This window comes from Rattus rattus, chromosome 3 (genome assembly GCF_011064425.1).
Source record: "Rattus rattus isolate New Zealand chromosome 3, Rrattus_CSIRO_v1, whole genome shotgun sequence".
Taxonomy (NCBI): domain Eukaryota; kingdom Metazoa; phylum Chordata; class Mammalia; order Rodentia; family Muridae; genus Rattus; species Rattus rattus.
The window spans coordinates 137,952,926-137,972,643 of NC_046156.1; the positions used below are offsets into that span (position 1 = coordinate 137,952,926).

The window sequence follows — 19,718 nt, forward strand, 5'->3', positions numbered from 1 at the left end:
CACACACATGCACACACACACATACACACACACATACACACACACACACACACACACACATACACACACACACACACACACACGCACACACACACACACAAACACACATACACACTTACACACACATACAGACATACACATACACACTCTCCACCCATTTGTTCACAGGCTCCTGGTCTAGTTTTATAGCTTGGCTATTGTGACTATTACTATCTCTGTGAATGCTAAGCTAATTTTTCAAAAGAAGGTCCCCAGAAAGGTATATCTGAATCAAATGAAAACTCCATGTTTGTCACAGGGGCTGCATCAGCTACTCCACACCAGTAGCTCTTTTCACACACTTGTCTGTACCTGTCCTCATCTGCTTCTTCATGGAAGTCATACTGGCCAGGGTGAGATAGATCTCAGTGTAGATTTACTTTCCATATCCCTGGTCATGAAGGATACTCAAATTCTTCTAAATATGTATTAGTTATTTGTATCTTTTTCTAAGAACTATTTGGGAAGTTCTTTATTGATTAGACATTTCTGTGCATTTAAAATTTTTAGTTATTTGTAATAATAAATATGAATCTCTGTAGGCTTATTTCTCAAAACCTTACTTTGATAACTTAAATGTTTTAACCTCCCTTGTGGTCCATCATCCTCAAGAGTCTGCTCTAGCAAAATATCACATGCCCTTTTTCCAGGATGCTTCCAGAAAAACACCATGTGTCTGTTCTCAGCCAAACATCCTCCCACATAGCAGCCTCAGCAAAAACATCCTCTCATAAGACAGCATTCAGAAAAACATCACATGACACAGTTGATTTTCCAAAGAAACTAGAAATTTCCACTTCAAATCCCCTTTAATAAAGGTTAAGGTGATATTAAATTTCTATGGGATATGATTAACCCATCTTGAGTCAGCAAGGTGGCTCAGTGGATGCTTATCAACAAGGCTGATGACCTGAGTTTGATCCCCCTACCATCTACCACACGGTAGAAGAAGATTGAACCAACACTTACAAGTTATCCCATGACCTACACACACACACACACACACACACACACACACACACACACACACACACACAGTGGTGGTTGGAATATGCTTGGCCCACAAGTATATTGAAAGTGTGGTCTTGTTGGAGCAGGTGTGGCCTTGTTGGAGGAAGTGTGTCATTGTGGGGAAGGACTTTAACACCCTCCTTCAAGCTGCCTGGAAGACAATCTTCTTCTGGCCGCCTTCAGATCAAGATGCAGAGCTCTCAACTCATTCTCCAGCTTTTCTGCCTGCACACTGCCATGCTTTCTACCATGATGGTAGTGGGCTAAACCTCTGAATCTGTAAGCCAGCCCCAATTAAATGTTTGCCTTCATAAGAGTTGCCTTAGTCATGATGTCTCTTCACAGTTATGGAAACCCTAACTAACACACACACACACACACACACACACACACACACACACACACACACGAATAAATACATGCAATTTTTAAGATAAGAGACCAAACCTAAGAATTCATGGACTAGAAGGAACTGAGATAAAAATAAAAGCATTAAAAACTTTATTTAATGAAATTACAGCAAAAATTTTACAAACAGGAAGAGTAGTTGACACCTGAACATAAGAGACAATTAAAACCCTAAATACACATGATTAAATAAGACACAAGCCAAGACACATCAGAGTTAAGATGCCAAAACTACAAAACAAAGAAATGATATTAAAAATCATAGTGATGGGCAGGTGGCTCGATGGATAAAGCACTTATTGAGAAGCATAAAGACCTATGTTCAGATCCCAGCTTCCATGTAAAAATGAGGAGAAACAACACATCTATCAGCCTAGTGTGGGTGGGCAAGGGGATGAGACAGGCAGGTCCTGAGGAGCTTGCTTGCCCATCAGCCCAGCTCAAACAGTGAGCCCTGCCTTGAGTTCAGTAAGAGGCCCTGTCTCAAAAACTAAGTAGAAACACCCAAACAGGTGTTTAGTCTAACTCTGACCACATACACACAGGTGAGCACATACCATGTGTAAGGACACACACAGGCACACACCATACATAAAGAGAAAAGATGTAAGAGAAAAAACACTAACCTAAGGAAAAAGGCAAGCACATTGGAACAATGTCACAATTTTAAACAAGAACTCTTACGTCTAAGAAAGCACAGAACAATGCTTATCAAGCTGTAAATGTGAACAGCTGCCAGTCAAGTTTCCTATTTCCAGCGCTGCTGAATTTTAAAGAAGATGGAGAAATATGGAAATTTTAAGACAAGCACAAACAAAAGCAATTCATGACTGCCAAGACAGCCGTGCAGAAAATAGTTAAGCAAACACAATCCTAAACACAAAGAAGAAAGATAGCCTCACTCAAGAATGCATAGGAAACAATAACTTTCATGAAAACAGATGAATAAAACTAGAAAATAATCTGTCTTGTTCATTGTTCAGCACAGTAAGCCAGCAAACAGAAAATAAGAAAGAAAAGAACAAATTATAATCTAACCGTCTTAGTTAGGGTTTCTATTACTGAAAAGAGACACCGTGACCAAGGCAACTCTTACATAGGACAACATTCAATTGGGCTGCCTTACAGTTTCAGGAGTTTAGTCCATTATCATCATGGCAGTGTCTGGGCAGAGATGGTGCGAGAGGAGGAGCTGAGGGTTCTACATCTTGATCCAAAGCTGGCTCATGGGCAGACCAGAAGGAGGTTCTTCTTCAGCAAATAGGCGTGAGCCTGAGAACAGGAAGAGACCTCCAAAAACCCACCCCACAGTAACACTTCCTCCCGGCATGAGCCACACCTCCCTAACGATAGCACTCCCTATAGGCCAAGCATATTCAAACCGCAAAGGACGATCCAACCAGAAAAATAAAATCACCAACTAAACTGTAAGAATCAGAACACCTTCCTCAATAATGACTGTAAATGTACTGACTGATATAGCCAATTACTTGCATGGTAATGACAATCTTAATGGGGAAAAAAATGTAAAAGATGAAATGTTGGAACAATTTCTTTCTGGGTCCCCCCACACTTGGAGTCTTCAAGGTAGATACACAAGCGTTCAGTGTCCACCGCACTATCCTCCACTGTGGTAGCCCTTCACTTGCACACCAGGGGAACCCTTAGTGACTACACTTGGCTTTGTAGGCTATAAGTCGGGCAGCTTCTCTCACTGTCTAAGACCCCCAGTTCATATACCCTGAAGTGGCTAATGTTCTAGCTAGGGGTGTATCCAAAGTGTGTTGGAAACACCACAGTGCTAAGATCTTTGTGAGTGTCTCCACTGTCAAAAGCCCTCTAAACACCTTGCTGTGGGGATGCCCCTGAGGATGTCACCTGCCTTGCTGGAGTATCAAAATATCTCATTGTCTCGTATGCACCCCCTTACAGCAGATGAGATGACCATGGATTTTTGATCTGCACTGCTAAATTCAAGTTCCTTGCTATCAAATGCCAAAGTTATTCTCAGCTGGTGGAGGCAGCCCCTAGCCACGGAGGATGTGACTACCTCCTCTGTACTCATCAATACTTAACCAAATCTCCCAGTGCCTACACTTTTAAGTTTGTCAACATCTGGCTCTCACACTCTTCATGATTTCCCTTACGATTTTACCCCTTTCCCAGTTGACATCTGGGGCAGGCTGACTTCGTGCTCCCTCACTTGTGATGGTTCTCAGGCACCTGGGGAAGCTATATTTCACATAGGTTTCCTCTCACGGCGACATCCAATCACAGCCTGCCAAGCTAGGAGACGTGTCAAAATGGAGTGCTTCTCCATTATTGACCTGACCCACCAAAGAAGTCATTGCCTCATCCACACTCCTGTATAAGTCAGCCAATTTCTTTTCACTGGGACCAGGTGGCTTAAAGTTCAGATAAAGATTTGCCTTCCATTCCCCTCGAGTGTAGAATGACTAGAATTATCATCAGCTTAGCTAACTCAATAGGGTCTGCATACCCTTTTCAGCTGTGCTATAAGACCGTGTGATGGTTAATCCGGGTTACCAACCTGGAATCAACTAGGAGATGAGCTGAGAGATACATCTGTGGGGAATTCTTTTGAGCAGGTTAGCCCAAGACTGGGTAAGCAATACCTTCTGGTGTCAACACACATGAAAAGGAGGTCCGAGGGAGAAGCTGTACTTTCTGCCTTATTGCCTTTGTGTCTGGCTTGTAAGATAATCTGCCTTGATGGTGTCACCATGCTGCCACCACTGACACTGACACTGTTATTGCATTCCTTTCCTGATATCAGAACCTACTTTTTCTGGGGTTGCAGAGTGGACTGAAGCCCAGCAGCTCTCCAGAAATCCTCCTGCCTTTGGACTGAGCAGATAATTAGGGTTTTGCAGCCTCTCCTCTGTTAAGAGAGCCATTGTTGGACCACCAGACCTTATCTCTATAAGAATCTTTTTAACACAAATTCATTCCTTCGGTTCTGCTCCCTTGGCGAATCCTAATGCTTTGCACATTTCTTGGTTCCCTTCCCTGCTCTCTCTTTGGGAGGATCCATCTATTATTTCTCATCCTGACCCCTCTTTATCACAGTACATGGCAACATCTTCTAATCTGGCATCTGGTACCCAATTAACTATCACTCCCTATAGGAATATTCTTCTTCCCTGTCCATTCCCTTCTGATGCAAGCTTTGACCTTCTCCTCACCAGCTTCCATATTTTCCTAGAAAACTAAAAACATAGACTTTGGAACCAGAGCGTCCTACATTCTAATCCTACCTCTGACTCTGTCCAATTAATAAAGAGTACAACTTTAAACAAGCAGGTGCCTTCTCTAAGATAGCATGCCTCTAAAAGATGCTGATCACATAGATCACAGGAATTAGCCATCTATCACTTCCTCCATTCTCAGCTCGGATTCTCAGTGGTGTTCCAGTATTATTTTCTCTGGGATCAGGAACGAGGTTATCTTTCAAGCCCTGCAATTTATATTAATAAATAAGTTAATAACTTGAACTCCAAGGCCAGGTTACCATTTAACCAAAAGAAATCTAATGGGTGGAAATGTTGGAATTGTGTTGGGAGGTATCAAGCCATGTTTCTTTGATGCCAAGTCCCTCTTCATTGTCTCTACTTTTACTTATCTATTAATTTGACAACTTAACATCTCTAATTAAATTTCCAAGGACCAGAGAGGATGGCTTGGTGCCTTAAAGGGCTTGTCTTCAAGCCTGATGACAATGAGTTCATGCCATCCACAAAGAAGGAGAGAATGGACTCTACTCAAGTTGTCCTCTAACCTTCACATATGCACAGCGATAGAAAACTAAGTGTGTGAATAAAAGAAAGTATACATGAGGGATTCTAGAGCACACAGTCTTTGGAAAATACTCAACGATTATAAACCTCATCCTCATCCTCACAATATGTATGAAAGACAATGGAAAGGTGTTCTCTTCTACTGGGAATGTATGAAAATGAAAGTGTCAGTGTTCATTGGTAAAGAAAAATAAGAATGAATTCCACTTAACACTGCACATTTTCTTAGGTAAGTTTTCTATCACTGCAATGAATCACCATGACCAAAAAGCAAGATGGGGAGGAAAGGGTTTGTCTTACACTTCCACATTGGAGTCCCTCATTGAAGGAAGTCGGGACAGGAACTCAAACAGGGCAGGAACCTGGAGGCAGGAGCTGATGCAGAGGCCATGGAGGGGTGCTGCTGACTGGCTTGCTCATCCTGGCTTGCTTGGCCTGCTTTCTTGTGGAACCCAGGACCATATCCCCTTCGGTGGCACCGCCCACAGTGGGCTGTGCCCCCCCCCATCAATCACTACTTAAGAAACGCCCACAATTAGATCTTGTTTTTCTCAATTGAGGTTCCTTCTTTTAAATGACGATAGCTTATAGTCACACTGGTATAAAACTAGCCAGGATATATATTTAAAAGGTATTCTTGCTAGACACCAAGACACAAGCTTGAGTAAGAACTATCTCCTGGCCTTCAGTTTCCCGGAATCTTATTGTGAAAGTAACTGAAACCAAACCTCTAATCTACACCACAAGAAGAATAGGCCAGTGAAATTACTTCTTTCTCTCACTAATGAGAGAGGCTGGCTGGAAAATCATCAAAGGGAAGAGGGCATTGATTCATGAGAGTCAGAGAAGGCTCGGGGCAAGGACAGTACAGGCAAGAACTGGCAGAGAAAAGAAGCAGGGAACTGTATCCTTGCCAAGAGTCTGGTTGTAAGGGTAGAAGAGACAGGAGTAAAGACTCCAGAGGCAAGACTGGACCAAACTGGAAAGGCCTTGGATGCTTCTAGAGCTTCTCCCTAGCCTGGGGACAACAGAGGAAGTGGGAGTCAGAGACCATGGCTATCCCTGGGTTAGAGCAATGAGTTAGAGCAACAGAAAGACGGATATCAAGAGAGAGGACACGCTCAGGTAACAGAAAATAAGACACAACACCAAGGCTAGCCAGTATGTAGACACAGAACCAAGGCTAGCCAGTATGTAGACACAGAACCAAGGCTAGCCAGTATGTAGACACAGGACCAAGGCTAGCCAGTATGTAGACACAGGACCAAGGCTAGCCAGTATGTAGACACAGAACCAAGGCTAGCCAGTATGTAGACACAGAACCAAGGCTAGCCAGTATGTAGACACAGGACCAAGGATAGCCAGTATGTAGACACAGGACCAAGGATAGCCAGTATGTAGACACAGAACCAAGGCTAGCCAGTATGTAGACACAGAACCAAGGCTAGCCAGTATGTAGACACAGGACCAAGGCTAGCCAGTATGTAGACACAGGACCAAGGATAGCCAGTACGTAAACTGTGTCTGTGAGAATTCAGCAGGAGGCATAGCAGCATGGGCCCGAAGGGAGAGCTGAGGTATTCATAAGACCCAGGTAATAGGAAGCCTGCAGTTCTGAGCTGCCAGACTGAGGGTTCAGAAGCTGAGGGTAATTGCCAGAGCCTGTATGGTGACACTGAACGGCAGAATTAAGAAGTGAGCAACGGGAGTGCAATGGCAAACCTCTGCTCTCCCTAGGACCTGAGCACTCACCTCAGAAACAAGGGGCGACGTCCTGAAACACAGCACACAGTGGTTCACGCCCACATCCAAACCCACCCTACCTTCCAGAAGCCTGTTTGTGGAAACCCTGCAGGCTGACACCGCTGCAGAGATAAAAGGTGGAAATGGGTTGCCCTGCATTAGAGTCTCCGGCATCCGTGTGCTTCACTGTCAATGTTTTCAATTAAATCTACTTGAGGAAATAATTGTACTAAGCACAACAATTTTCCATCCAGGGAAATGATAGTGTATTATCCTTGAGGTTTGTGCCAGAGCATCTAAAAAGCCTTAGATAAGGAACTAATTTAATTTTTGCTTCCCTTCATTACAACATTTCATACTCCGAGGGTAATATTACATACAAATGCAAGGAAAACATGCCAATCTCGGTCAGGATATCAGTTGCTCAGTAGCAAGCGGGAAGATGGCTTTTCATTTTGCTTCACATCTTGTCACTATCATTCTTTCATTCTTAGAGATAATAAAGATGCAAGAAAGCTTTGGTCTCAAATCTAAGATCATACAAGGCCAAGTGCGCCCCTGGGAAAAGTCGTTTTTAAATGTCGTCACTGAACTCACAACACTTCAAATGGGTAGAATTTTATTGCTGAATGAAATTATTTCAGCGAATCTCACCTGAGTGTCACCAGAGGCATGCAGGGGACCCTGGGGACCCTACACTCTCAAAAACCTGCCTGCCTGTCTTTTTTAAAAACAAAACAACCACAAAAAAAACCAAGTTGTCTCTAAATTTAAAGCTCTATTTAGGCCTCCCTCTGTTACTCTATCTGGCTTTTCCTTCTCCCCTTGGTCAGTTTTTCTCAAGTTTATAAATCCGCCACCCTTCAGACACACACTCCCTTCTCTTATCACTGCTCCCTCTCAAGCTTTCTCCTCCCTCCCTTTCCTTTACAGCCAAAAGCTACTGAACTATCTGGCATCACCATCTCCTGCAGCCATCGTCCCAGTGCAGAAGTCTTGTGTTTCTTCTTTCCACTGATTCATTCAATGCCCTTTGTCAAGCACAAATTAGGTATCAGGTGATATTTGGCACACTGAAGACATTGACATGAGAGAAGTAGGGAAGCTGCCTTCTTCCTGCCCTGCCTCCAGCCTGTTGTAGAAATTATTTAACCCTGGCCAGGGTTTCTACCCCCGCCTTCTTCTTCAGTTCCCAGATAGAAGGCACACATCCTTTGTATTTACAATAAGCCTTAATCAGCACCAGAGCTGGGCAGACATCTATGCTCCTTCACTTTTAGAGTCTCTTACCATCAATAACCCCAAATTATTCCTGACTATGTTTCACCTGGGCTGCTCTGCTCAAGGTGCTTGACCCTCAGGGCTATACTTTTATAGCTCCACCTATCACATGGCAGCTTTCTTTTCTTCCATCACCTTCTTCTCCCTCAGTGGTTCTCCTTTACCCCCAAGCCCAGGAATCCTAAACCCCACCTATGTTTCTTCTGCCCAGCTATTGGCTGCTGTAACTATCTACCAATCATAAATAATTTTGGGGGGTCATTGTTTGACTGTCAATGGGCAGACTCTAGGTCTTGGGGGGTGTGCACTTAGCATTGTTAGTAGACAGAAGATCAAAACATCAACACCAGCCACCCCCTCCAGCTTCTTTTCCCTTGAAAAGAGGTAGAAGATCAAGTGGTTCCTTCTTGTCTAAACTCTACCCCATGGTCCTTTTCAGGAAACACTCCTCTGAGCATGGTGTGTAATCTGAGTAGCCATCTGTTTTTTCTTTTTAATTTATTTATTTTTAATTATGTATATTTGAGTATCTATGAGAATGTGCACGTGAGCACAGGTTTACTCAGATCCAGAAGAGAAGGTCTGAACCCCAGGAACTGAAGTTACAGGTAGTTATGAAAGCCACAGTATTGGAGGCTGAACTCTGGGTCCTTATAATGTAAGCCCATAAACACTCGAGTCATCAGTCCAGCCCTTGAAATCTATCTGTCAAAGAAAATTGTTTGCCCATTCCCCCAAGTGAGGCCACATTAGCCCACTGTGATTTCCCAGAATGCACTTCTTGTTTTTTACATATCTTCATAAACATTTCTTTCTTCCAAGACTAAACAGGATGTCCATCTCCTTCATGATGCACGTATCCACTCCCTCTGCATCCTGTTCTCGAGGTCATCAACATGTTATAGCTAACACGTCTTTTTATATTAAATTAGTCTTTCTTCCTCTCAGCCTTCCTGGTAAATGATCTCAGGATTGAACCAGCGTGAGATATAACCCTGGCTGCTGACCCCTTGAGAATCTCCGAGCTTTTGTTATTTTTTAGAGTTAATGGCTACATTGTTGTTGGTGCCAGGAACATTTACAACCTGTTCTCAGCAACACAAGATTTTCTGGTTTGTTTTTCCAATTGCCTACCTCTGGCCACTTCTTTTTCTAGGTCTTTATGGACCCTAAATGGAAGAGCAAAAAAAACCTGACCTCTTTTCTCATCCCTCAGTTTTTATTAATTGAAATTGAAAATATAAGCCACAGAAAATTCTTGGTCCAGACTCCTCTTCCTGTGCAGTCAAATAAAGAGGCCAGATTTCTTTTCATGAAATTTGATTCATTCTTCATAAATGGGATGAAGATTAACTTTTGGGAAACAGTCCATAGAACCAGAGTAATTCAATGACTAATGAGATATTACAATCATTTAATTGTTGATGTCTTCATTAAAAGGCAAACCTCCAAATGTTTCACATGTACAATTTCCTTTCTTTCCAAGCATGTCATTGTGCAGTGATTTCTACACAGCCCTCTTTGAAAAGTGTACCTTCTCGTCCTATTCCTGTCATTTTGAAAAGAGCCATGTCCACCACACTAGACTTCATTGAGGCTGAATTAAAGTCGTTACAAAAAAGAAATATAGAGGTCATCACTCTGCCCAGGATGCCCAAGGCCCCTGCTGCTTGCCCACCTGACTGTCTCCCACTTGGTGTTTGAGATTCCTCTACACCAGTGGTTCTCAAATTTCTGATGCTGTGACCCTTTAATATAGCTCTCCTTATGCTGGGGCTACACCTCCTCCCCAACCCTAAATTATTTTGCTGCTCATCATAACTATAATTTTGCTACTGTATAAATCGTAATGTAAATATCCGATATGCAGGAGATCTGAGCCACTATTCCATTCTCTCATGTTTGGGTCCTGTCTCCCTGCTAACTTTCGGAATTCTGAATGGGCGATTCAGTCAGGATCCCAAGAGACCTGAGTGTTTCTTCCAGGAGGGGATTTTCAGAGCTACATTCTTCCTGCTCACAGGTCCACTGGCCACCAGAGTTCTGCTGGGAACACAGAAACCACCCTGGGAACACAGCCTTAATTAGCTCAGATCAGGAAGGACAGAGAGCTGATGGGATTCCTCTGCCACACATTCCTACTCAATCTGGTCGCTTTCAACCCAAACTCTCCTTCATCTGCTCTCTTTTCCTCAAGCCTTTGCCTCCCAATGTCTGAATGGTGTAACCCTATTCAAGAAAAGTATCTCCTGGGAAATATTACCGCCGGTACAAAGGCTTAGGTGGGATGTAATATCTCCCCAGACCACTGGCCCAAAAGAGTACCTTCATTTAAATCTGCTCCAATGGACCTTCTGCCATCGACTGCGCCTTACCCGCTGGCGACATTGTCCCTTGAAGTACCCATCCGCCCTCCCCTTCATTGGCGATATTAGATACCGGAACCTTAGACCTGGGGCAGAAGGGGCATTAGCTCAATAATGTGAACTTACCCACTATTATGAAAGCTCTGTATTCCATTCCTAACACTATGTCACCTCCTCCACTAAAAATGTCTTCACCCCGAACCATTTCTCTATTAAATTTATAACTCAAACTCTCTGCCTGGTAACTCTACCTCCTACCGATTCACTATACCTTTCCCCTCCTTGTTCTCTAGGACCTCCTGGTTAGTAGGCCCCACACACCTCTCAATGTGCTGTTTCTCCTCTTTCTACTAAAACTTGCTGGACCACTTCCTGGCCTTCCCAGAATCCAGCGCCTTCCTCTCTGGCTTTCCAGCAATTGCCTAAATGAAAGCCTGGGTAACCTTTTCTTCTCTCTCTACGGTTTCCCAAGAATTAAGCAACAGAGAACTCTCGCCCACCATTCCATCACCTTTCCTAAGCGGCCTCCAGGCCTCGAGACAGGCCAGGATTGTTCTGTCCTCACCTGGAGAGGTTGCGACACCTCACCCTACTCCCTGTCCTTCTTCACCTAATCCCTCTTTCCCCACTCTCTCCTCCTACCAGAGAGACCGTCGTCATCCTTACCTACCTCCACTTATTCCGTGGGGGACCATCTGACTTCATGGCTTTAAATAGCATTTAGATACTCGCTTGGCTGCCAAACGAATTTGCATTTACAGTCCCCAACTACTGGCCTGAAAGGTTGACCTGAGTTTCTAATAGTTTTACCAGGCTTTTTTTTCTTTTTCTTTTTTTTAAATCCCTAACACAGTGGCTCCAAACTTGATTGCAAGAAACCACCTGGAGGTGCCATTTAAAAAAGAAAAGAAAGAAAGAAGAAGGAAGAGGTTAGCTCTAATATGTGGCCTAGGAAAGCCAAGGCCCTGGTTCAGCCCCTCCAAAAAAAAAAAAAAAAGGAAAAGGAAGAGAGTTCCTGTTTAGTTCAAGCCTCTTTTTTTTTTTTTTTTATCCAAAGAAACGGTTGTCAGGCTCTCTGCTCCTAACACCTTATTGGTCATCTGCACAATAGGCAACTTTTTCATTCTTTCTTGGGCCAAAAGCGTGAACTTACCCTTAACAATTGCTGTCCCTATCTAAGCAGTCTGCTGTCTAGAAAGGCACTGGGAAGCAGCTGTGCTTCCTTTACAGTTATTGACCCAAACTACAAATATGTACACAATGTTCAGAGAGAAAGCAATTTTCAGGAGTCTTCTCCCAAAGGCTAAACTCTGGAATCACCTGGGCGTCAGACTGCCTTCCACCTCAGATCCCCTTTGCTCTGGGGTATGAGTAAAGTTTTAAACCACCAGCCACCAGCTGGGTGTGGTGTCATTTACTGATAATCCCAGAACATTGGGGCTGGGGTGCTGACACAGGGGATTAAACATTGAAGCAAGTATTTGACTGGGTGTTTGATTGATCATTCCCACCAACCTAGGCTACCTTAGCTAGATGTTGTTGTTTTGTGGTTGGTTTAAAATCCTCCAGGTAGTTCTTGGGTGGTCAAGTTTCAAACCACTGTGCTTAAGTTAAAATAATCGTATTAATGAATGTTTAAATGTTAAGCAGTTTGGGTATCATCATGCAAAGGCCAATATTCGAATATTAAAATAAATAATAATTAAAACCGTGATGTATGTCAATATACCCCTAGCTTCTTGGAGTACCATCACTTTAATCTTTTCTAATCTTTAATTTCTCACGTTGATTGAAACCTTTTATGACTTTTAAATGTTGATCTTTTGCTGAGAATATCTCCCCACTACAAAAAGCGTTCATTCTCGCTCTCACTGCTCTGGGTATTTCATTGCAAGCACAGATTTTTTTTTTTTTCTGTAGACTAAAACTAAAAAAAACCAAGGCAGGGCTGGGAGGTGTAACAACCTCCCCTAACACCAGACACCTCTCACCCACACTTTCTCTTTGAATTTCAGAATATTTGTCCCCCAGAGCATTTTCATGGGGATGCAGATTTGAAAGTTGTAGCATTTACTTAGCCCAGTGGAAAGAGACATTAGAGAAGCAAGAATGGCAACACAGTGGCTGACACACTAACTCTAGCTAGCCCTTGGGAGCCGAGCTGGGAGGATGGAAGTTCAAAGCCAAGCCCGGATCTCTGGAGTGAGACCTGAGAGAAAAGAGGGAGAGGGACAAAGAAAAAGGCAGCATGAGGCTGTAGCTCTGCGGAGAATCGTGCCTGTTGAGCACAAGGCCTGGTCTATCCCCAGGCCTTAAAATTAAAAAGTCAAAACAGCGGAGAATGAGAGGAAGGAGGAACAGTCAGCCACACACACCTGCACCTACACCTTCACCTTCCTCCACACCCCTTCCTCATTCCTGTCATCCTGAGGGACCTGGGTGGTCAGCTGGTGTCCATACATCACTATGTCAGAACCACACATTTCTCTCCCGTGCTAACTTCTATTTTATTTTCCTTCTGATCAGAGCGTCTATGTGGTGGCCGTGAAGGGGTTTTATCAGACCTTTGTTTGTTCATCTCTTGGTTTACTGTTATTTATTATTACTGTTTCGTATTCCAGGTTGGCCTCAAAGGCTACCTAGATCAAATGACCTTGAATTAATCTCTCTGTCTCCAATTCCCAAATGCTCTGGGTTGCAGCCTGTCCCTCCCGACTGGCTACCAAATTTTTATTTCTGCTTGTTTCTTGAGCCAAAAGGAATTCCAGGTTAAGGACACGATGCAAGTTGACTTGTGGTTTTTCAACTGAATTCCTCCTCTGAGCTTTACTGTTCCAGGTACACAGCAAGTATCCGTTAATGAAAACTCCTGTTTTATTTCCTGCAGCTATGGGAGCACCGGGTGTGGGTGCCCTAGGGGTGTGTGTCTTGGCGATGTGTGTGGAAGCCACGGGTCCACTGTTGTCTCCCTCCATTGCTCTTCACCCTCGTTTTGAGAGCCTCTCCCACTGGACCTGGAGCTCAAAGATTCCGCTGAACTGACTGGTCACAAGCCCCAGGAATCTGCGGAGTCTGGCTCGGGAGCTGTGCCTGGGTGCAGGGGATCTGGACCCCGGTTCTCGTGCTTACACAATGGGCACCAACCAACTAAACCATCCCTTGCCCTCAATTTTTTGTTTCTTATAAAACATATCAGCCAGAGAACTCCACAAAATCAATGACAACTCCTATAGAGGAAAAAAAAATCCCCTCCCCATCCAAAAAAAAAAAAAAAAAAAAAAGGTTGGGAGAAAACTAAATTTGGAGAGCATTTTATTAATTGCTTATTTTGTTTTATTTCCACACTTATATCATAAGCTTGAGTTACAGTGACACTTCTCAAGTGATTTCCGGAAAGAAATATTTACCCACCAAAATATCCCGGCAATATTTTCCAAGTGGTGAACATGTACCCACAGTTAAGCTCCATCAGCAGCTTTTGTTTGTTCTTTCGATCGTGTTTAATTTCCTTTTAAAATATGGCATCTTTCTGGTTTGGGAAAAATGTCGTTAAAAGCAAACAAGCCCTTCTCTTCAGAGGAGCACATGAAAAGGCTTCTCTGTAGCCTCCTCTCCTGGAACAGTAACAGACTGGCCCTAATTTCCTCCTCTAAATAGGGTAACGGTGGTTTGAGCAGGAAATCTAAAATCGGCCTCCGAGGTAGCTCAGTGATTTTTTTCCAGGTCAAGGCAAAGGAAAAAGCAAAGTTGGAAGACTTTGTCCTTTCCCAGGTACCAACAGGCTCCGGCGCTCCCTGGGAGAAGTCTGCCACCTAGTGGAACATAGAGGCCACTGACGCTATGTGCAGTGACAAACCCTTACCGGCCTCTAGAAGTATCTGTGGAGTCCACATTGGATCCCAAAAATATGTACAATGACTGGGTGTTGTTTTTAAATAACGAGCTTTAAAAAATAAGTGTGTCTACAGCCAAATATAACAGAGCTTTGTGGTCCAAAGTGTCTGTTCATGCCGGGTAGATTAATTGAATAAATAGTACACCACCAGGTGGTGGGGGCATTCAAAGCCAAGAAACAAAATGTTCTTTTCTACTAATGGGAGCAGCGCAGTACCACCACGTAGAAGTCTCCTTGTAAAGCACTGTCCTGTAAAGTGGAGTGTTTTTATTTAACAGTCCTCTGAGTTTGACAGCAACCTGTGTGCCCTGGGTGCTTTTTTTCCTCTGAATGGAAGCAATGTGAAGTAGGGAGAATACTTAGCCTCTGTTGTGATGATGAAAGTCACATGCATGCCGTAAACTCCCATGCAAAGAGTATGCTCTAACTCCTCACATCCGTGTAATAAATCATGCATATGGACTTTTGGAAGTGATTGATACGATCCCATAAAATTGATGAGGTCAGAGCTAGAGCCCGTCTGCCTGTTCCCTCCCGATTTCTCCTTTCCATTTCATTTGCTGTATTTTTCCAGGTTGTACTAAATGGTTGCTATTAATTTCTATTAAAAAGATGCAGGCACAGTATATACTTAATAGCATAGCCCAGACGAATCCCTTCCCAACTCTAGGCTTGCTTTTCAGTTGCAGCTCTAATAGATGGGTTATAGGTGGGGGTAGATGCTCCCTCCGTTGTCTCTTCTACCTGGATGCTGTCTATCGAGCTTTCTGCTGTGAAACCACGTTGCTACATACCAGGAATGCTGGGGGATCTGGGCACTCTGTGAATAGAATCATCTGTCGCTTATGTTAAACAAATGATAGTAAGGACCCCTTCTGTGTGCAGAGCTCCCTGAGATGTGACAACAGAGGCTTCCTCCTGAGGCACAATGGATCAACCTAGAGACCGTCTGAGATTTGGTCTCTCTATATGTTCCCTTTTCTCTCACCTCCAGCCACGAGTTAGCATTTCCTCCCCTCTGTGACATGTAAACGTAAAAACAGAAGTCATTTTCAGTGAAAGGCTCCTCTGTCTTCTGCCAGTAGACGTCAGGGGTCCCAGAGAAGTGAGCAGAGGAATTCTCTCAGCATCAAGGAGGAAAGGGGGAACCCAGTGATAGGAAAGGAGACGGATTGCTGAGGTTCTAATCCTGTGTCATCTCATCTGAGCCCATTCAAGCAAGGCACAATGGCTGAATCAGATCGTGGATTCTGGGGTAAAAGGTTTCTTAGCATTGACCAATGTGGACAGAGATCCCCACACACTGCTTCAGTTGTTAAATGACATGGGTGTTTCCTGACAGATTTAAGTTGATTGCATGGCAATGCCTCACACCAAGATTCATGTGGGCACCTGCTTCAAGGTGACATAGACTGGCTGAGGGCTGCATGTGTGCAGGGGACATTTATAGGTAGAACTCCAACTAACCTGCGCTGAGCCATTGGAAGACGTGGATGTCTAGAAAATGTCTGTGACAGGCTTGGTTTGAAGGGTAGCTCAGAATGCCTCGGAATCCTTCAACAGTTTCACTCCAACCCCACCCTCATGAATGACAAGATGACACCACTTGTTTGTTATTGCCACTGTGGATGCCAACTCAAACAGGACAAGGTCAAACTTAGAAAAAGCAAATTAAAAAGCTGCCCCAATATTGCAAAGTTTGTGTGAGGAAAACGAACTGAGGGCAAGCACCAAGCAATCGGCCAGGACAGCTATAGCCCCGTGAAACTCTACAAGTGAAAGTCTCTGTGATTCACAGGGGGAAATGTAGACCTTAATGTCTCTAAATTAATTCTCTTTAAAAATTTTACCTTCTCCCTGGAGATGGAGAGACTGCCCAGGGACTAGGCTGACTGGGGTCCGGGGAGTAGGGACCTATTCTGTGCAACAGAAACGTGCTTATCAAAAACAGGCCTTTCCCCACCATTTTCCATATCAAAGCCCAGGGTAAAGACATTTGGATCTTGCTTAGGGAACATCTCCAAGGAACTATTGCAATTGTCGAACTTGGAAGCAGGAAAGGAGAACTGGATAGCTAATAGCCTTCCTGAAGCCTGTCCTCCGACTACCCACCTCTGGGCTCCTTCAGCCAGCCATCCGCACTGGCCTGGCCTCCTTCATGCCCTTCTTATAACCACTGCCCTGCCTCTTGTCCATTCATCTCCACAGTCTTGCTTCATTTTTTTATGAATGAGATTCTGTAATTTGTATCAGGAAAGTTTTCTCAGTTCGTTAGGGAGTTCTGTTTTCCACAATTTCAAGGTAAAAACACTCCCTACCTACAAGATGAGCCACCTAGTCTTGCAAGCTTGTAATTTTCTTGATACTGGAAACCCTTTGGACTATAATCCTTGCTCTTAAACACAGACTTTGAGTATCTTGTGAAAACAGTTGTCTGTGTCCATGGTACCTACAACCGCTCAGGAAAGGCGAAAAGGTTGAGACTCTCCACATCCAGATTGAAAGGCACTGCTTCAACCCCTGTTGGTGTTATAAATGCATGGCACCAAAAAAGTATTTTTATAATTTCTTTTCAAAATGAGTGTCCTAGTTAGTTCTGTCAACCGTCAAAGCAAAGAGTCACTCACCTAAGCTGGGAGTCTCAACTGAGGACTGCCAGCTCAGACTGACCTGTGGGCGTGTCTGTGGGCGGGTTCTTCACTGTCAGTTGTAAGATAGCCCACGTGGTTCCTGCTTCTTCCTGCTCTGACTTCTCTCAGGGACGTATCCTCTAACGTGGAATAGCCCTTCCCAATAAAGTTGCTTTTATTGGGAGTGTTTTGTCACAGTAACAGAAAGGAGACTAGGACAATTAGAAAACAAGCATTTTAAAAACAGACAAGTATCTTTAATACGAATGAGCAGTAACTGTGTAGCAATATCAGACTAAGCTGTGATCAACAGGACAGTTTTTTCCCCCAAAAGATACAAGATGTACAGATGAATCAGTCATACCTTACACATGTCTGCTGACAATTTAATTTCATAATGAAGTATGGCTATTTTCATAGTTTTTACCAACTTAAAATTCCAAAAGACATTAACAGAATTGTGCATTTTCATAATTGTTACAAGTAAAAAAGGAGTGAATCATGTCCCTAAATCTGTCCTTCTATGTATTACTCCAAAGTACAATAGAGTCCCTTCCTTTCCTTATATAGTACAAAAATACCAAGACACTAGCAGGCATCCGTACTACAAATCAAGCTATGTTTTAGAATAAGCTTCATGAACACAAGGCCGTCTTTCTCTTTGGTTCAAAAAATAAAAGAGGTAGGTAGGTAGGTTAAAGGCAAAGATTTCCACTACAGTTTTCAGAAAGCAACCGTACAGAAATTACCAGAAATCAAATGAGCACATGGACTAAATCTTAAAATGTTAAAATGTTAAAATGTTAAAATATCTTCATTTGTTTATTTGTTTTTGTTTTTGTTTTGGAGACAGGGTTTCTCCGTGTAGCCCTGGCTGCCCTGGAACTCTCCACCAGGCTGACCTTGAACTCAGAGATCTGCCTGCCTCTGCCTCCTGAGTGCTAGGACTACAGGCATGTGCCAATCCTGCCGGGCTAAGATTATCTTCTTATAGAAGAAATAAGATTTTTCTTCTAAGTTTTAAAACAAATCATAAAAGATAACTGACTATAAAAATCAGCTTTAGTTTAAAAAATTGAATGCTTTTACATGTTACAAATTTTCTGTCACCTTCCTCAATCTTGAGGCAAGTGAACATGTAGATGCATATGACTACAGACTGAGCCTTTCATTAAAACACGTAAGATTAATATATACTGCTATTGAAATGTGCTGGTGCCTTAGCTTTGTGCTGCTCCATTTGAGAAGCATAGGTTCAGAGATTTCAACAGTAAGAGGGAAGTGAGGGTGCCGGCCATTCACCTGAAATCAACACTCAGATGAGAAGAGCAGCTTCAGATTACTATGAAGGTCCCAAGGAGCCTTCCTGATTAAGGAAATTTGATTAAACTCATAAAAAATGAACAAAACCAAGATGCTCTCTGGGACATGGTACAAGTCACGGTTTTGATCAATGATGCTTTTCAAAGCAATGACCGAATAAATAGGATCTTCAAATAAATAGGATCTCCCAAATGACCTGTCTCCTGTCAATAATGTGACAACAATGTCAATCAAGGTCTAAAACTGGGGGCCAAACAGCAGGGCAAATAGAAGCATGTCCACTGAAATGCACATGACAGCACCGCTCCTGTCACTGAATGTGGCTTCTATAACTCCTATTCTGCTTACAGATGAGGAGATAAACTCTGCACGCTCGATTTTAAATATAGTGATTTTTCTACTAATGTCTCCATTGGGGTCATTACATCTACAAAGACATCCAATATATATATATATATATATATATATATATATATATATATATATATATATATATATATATAACAATTTAAGTCCCAGGGCTTTCTGATCATTTTGGAAATTTGTGTAAAAACAAATCGATATGAACTGGAACCAATGGGAACAAAGGTTGATGATTTATCGTCCTACCACGCAAAATGATTTCAGCGTAAGCCAGTGCATTTTCAGATCTGGTGTAGGGCAGAGATCTCTATCAGCAAAAATAAAGTACAATTTTGTGGTTTCTTCACTAAAACTATGATTCAGAACATTACTGAAGGTACAAAACCGAACCCAAAGGCTTGAGGCGATCACCCTACATTCTTCCAGGACTTTGGCGGGGAAATCAGCTTCTTTTGTGATAGACTTGCTGCAATCCCAGGAGTCACTGGGGGGCACTACAGCCTCGGTCATCGTGGAAAAGCAAAGGCTGGGACCGCTCACTTCTGAGCTACTCCTAGCGTCTGCTTCATGTCTTCATACACCACATAGCTGATGCCCACGGCAGGGAGCACCTTCATGAAGTTTGGGGTGATGCCTCTGTAAAGTCCTGACACTCCTTCCTTGGAGACTATTCGCTGAAAAAGGCCAACCATGCTGAGCTGCGGGGCTCCCTCTGTGGTGGCTGGCAAACAGAGAAGCAGACAAACAGCATAAATAAATGAAAATGGCAAGAACCAGGCTAACCCAATATTTAAGCATGAATCATTGTTACAACAGGCAGTTGGGGACGCACAGCGGGGTC

General features: G+C 43.2%; 1 protein-coding gene across 1 annotated transcript in view; it reads right to left on the reverse strand.

Moving 5' to 3' along the window:
• Window positions 1-19,091: 19,091 nt before the first annotated feature.
• Window positions 19,092-19,718, reverse strand: part of LOC116895579 (calcium-binding mitochondrial carrier protein SCaMC-1-like) — a 2,903-nt gene continuing 2,276 nt past the window's right edge. Inside the window, exon 2 of the mRNA XM_032896806.1 lies at window positions 19,092-19,598. Within this exon, the coding sequence (XP_032752697.1) occupies window positions 19,414-19,598 (185 nt within the window). The 3' untranslated portion in view covers window positions 19,092-19,413. The remainder of the gene's footprint in view (window positions 19,599-19,718) is intronic.